At 47.5% G+C, this 2,745-nt stretch overlaps 1 protein-coding gene across 1 annotated transcript in view; it reads left to right on the top strand.

The window, feature by feature from the left end:
* Window positions 1–1,277: 1,277 nt before the first annotated feature.
* The window catches only part of OGFOD2 (2-oxoglutarate and iron-dependent oxygenase domain containing 2), a gene marked incomplete at both ends in the record, with an annotated part of 2,861 nt that continues 1,393 nt past the window's right edge, over window positions 1,278–2,745 (top strand). The window contains 2 exon segments of the mRNA XM_008943946.1: window positions 1,278–1,426; window positions 2,130–2,229. Of these exon segments, the coding sequence (XP_008942194.1) occupies window positions 1,278–1,426; window positions 2,130–2,229 (249 nt within the window).

Raw genomic sequence — 2,745 nt, forward strand, 5'->3', positions numbered from 1 at the left:
CCTCCTTTGACCTATTGCTTTTAAAGGGTGCCCCGAGATGGGAGCAGCCAGGGGTCCTGCGGAGTTCCCGTGAGGTCTGCCGAAGGAACTGTCCCCAGAGCCCTCTGCAGGGAGCTGTGCTGCTGTCCGGGCCAGGGACAGAGATCTGTCACACAAGCAGCTCCACTTTCATCCAACACTAAGGAGACAGCCAGGGTTGTTTTAGGCATCCGTGGCAGAGCGATGACAGCACTAAATCATTGTTACAATTAAACCCTTACTTTCTGAACAGAATATTGTGATTAGTATAGCACAGAATTTGTGATTAGAATGGCACAGGAATTCTACAAGCAGAATCAATGTAGTACAATGAACAGTGCCATACAGAATTTATAATGCAATTTAGGATTTCTAGATCCTAACTTAACTTTCTAATCACCTGGACCCTCTGCAGATTGCATCAGGTCTTAATACATGGTTTGCTGTATCAATATAACAGTTGTATTCTAGATTATTTGGAAGCAATATGAAGGAACATTGAGATAGTCCTTGGAGAAAGCAGACAAGGGTGGAGGTGGCCCTGGCCACGGTGGGGTCACAGCTCTCACTATCCAGCAGCAGTTCTAGTCCAAGTTTCCTCACTTAGGACTTGTTACTGCTTGGTTTTATAGAGGGTGCTCTGGCTGCTGTTGTGCTCAACAACACCACCACTTGCCTGGCCACAGAGAATGGCTTCTAAAATGGCATTATTTGTGCAACCCACGTTACCAGGGGTCAGGAGCAGGGCGTAGTGGTCACACCCTCCTTCCTTTTTTGCCAGGAATGTTATGAATGAATCTCATGTGGGGTTTATTAAGTAGGAAGAGCTGCCTGAATCAGCTGCTGCTACAGCTCTGAAATGAGAGATTAGCCTGTCCCCACAACACTTAGCAGTAATCCCTTCATGACAAGTCCTGTCTCCCTTCCAGTAAATGTCTTTATTTTGGACAATGCTTACAGTGTCAGAACATAAACCAGACTCTTCAGGCATACCCTGGAGATTCACGAGGCGTCAGAGTGCCTGAAAGGGCTGAAACCTCACAGCTCCACCTCACACATCCACAGAAAGACTTCAGTTACTTTTTAAGCCATCCGTAACGATAACGTGTCTCAAATCCCTCTTTGCATTTGGCCTCTCAGATATTTATTGGACTTGTCTTCACTACAGACAAGCAGAGGCATACGCTCTGTCTCCCAGAGCTACCCAGAACAAAAATAACTCTTTTAAAACAATGAACAAATTCCTGGAATTGTTTGAGTTAATTTTCTAACAATATGCTCTATTGTTGACTTGTAGATTGAAGCAGAAGTGCAGAGAAGGAAGGAGTTAATTCATCAGTCAGTGGAACGCAAGGCCCTCATCTCAAAGGGCTACCAACGAAAACACCCAGAAGTGTACATTCTGCAGGTAGGCAGTGTCTTGGGCATCTGTTTTTCACCCAAGGAATTGCCCAAGAGTTGATTTTTGCAGTAGGCAGTCCTCTTCTGCTCAGGACTGTGCACGGTGCTAAAGCAGAGCCTGTTAAAACTGGATTTAAAGCATTCTCCTGGGGCTATAGCCAGGCAGGGGTCATTCAGTATTCACCCTCCTTGTGGGCTGCTCTGCTTTGAATTTCCTCCTGTTTGCCACTGGATATTTACCTCTGCTCAGCAGCAACACACAGATTGACTGCTCTGTGATCCTCTAGAAGCAAGTTCTGTAGTTGTTTGTCAGGGGCTGTGGGGGGAAGTGCTTAAAGCAGAGCACAGTCACCCTGTTGTGCTGAGGCCGTGACGAGGTGCTAAATCTGCTGGGAAAGACTTTGCACTTACCTGTTAGGGGTCCATAAGGTGAGCCAGGCTCTTTGCTATCACAGTAAGAGTAAACCTGGCCAGGTATACTTAGAAACCTATGAACTAAAGCAAGCAGCAACTTACCTAAACCAAGAAAACCACCAGTAACATTCTGCATTTCCTGCTGCAGAATTAACCCGAGTGTGACTCTCAGCTTGCTCTCTAGACTACGTGTTTTCCTGTGGCTGCCTGGAAGTCTGTCTCCTTCTTGGGCTGTAAAAGGCTGCACAGGTTAATTGTGTTTCTCTGTATTGCTAACATCCTTCCCTTGACACCAGGATTCATTCCTGGCCCCAGGTTTTCTGGAGATTGTGAGGTACTGCACGTCACCGGCCGCCCACCTCCAGGGCCTCCTGAGCTCCATCGAGTCCTTCTCAGGTAAAGAGAACAACACATCAGCCACAAAGATTTCCCTGTGTGACACTGCAGCTTCAGTGAGGACAGCTGCTTGGGTTTGATATGCAGCTGAGACAAACAGGATGTTCTTTCCTGCTAGACGAGTGTCTCTGGAGAGGCAGCGTTGTGCAGCAGTTATGCCCTGGATGAGACCCTGTGTTCTGCTTTTCCCGTCCCAGGCTGCTGATGTCTCATCAGGGACTCTGGCTGCAGCAGTGCTGGGGGTTTTTGCTGCCCCACAGCCTCACAGGGGAGCTGATGAAGGAACACTCTTAGCCCGGGGAGCTTGGTTTTCCGTCCCCAGGTGCTTCAGCATTTCAGACAATCCCTGTTGGTTCATCTCAGCTGAAATAGTTTCAGGCTAGATTTCAGTCTTTTGAAGAGATCTGGGTTTTAAGCTTCCCTGGAGGCATCTGTGAAGCTCTCTCCCTACGAGAAATGCTGCCAAGATGTAGGGCAGAAGCTTTAAAGTTGCCTCCTTTTCTCAAGACAGAAAGA

The sequence above is a fragment of the Merops nubicus genome, unplaced genomic scaffold (assembly GCF_000691845.1).
Source record: "Merops nubicus isolate BGI_N331 unplaced genomic scaffold, ASM69184v1 scaffold20267, whole genome shotgun sequence".
Taxonomy (NCBI): Eukaryota; Metazoa; Chordata; class Aves; order Coraciiformes; family Meropidae; genus Merops; species Merops nubicus.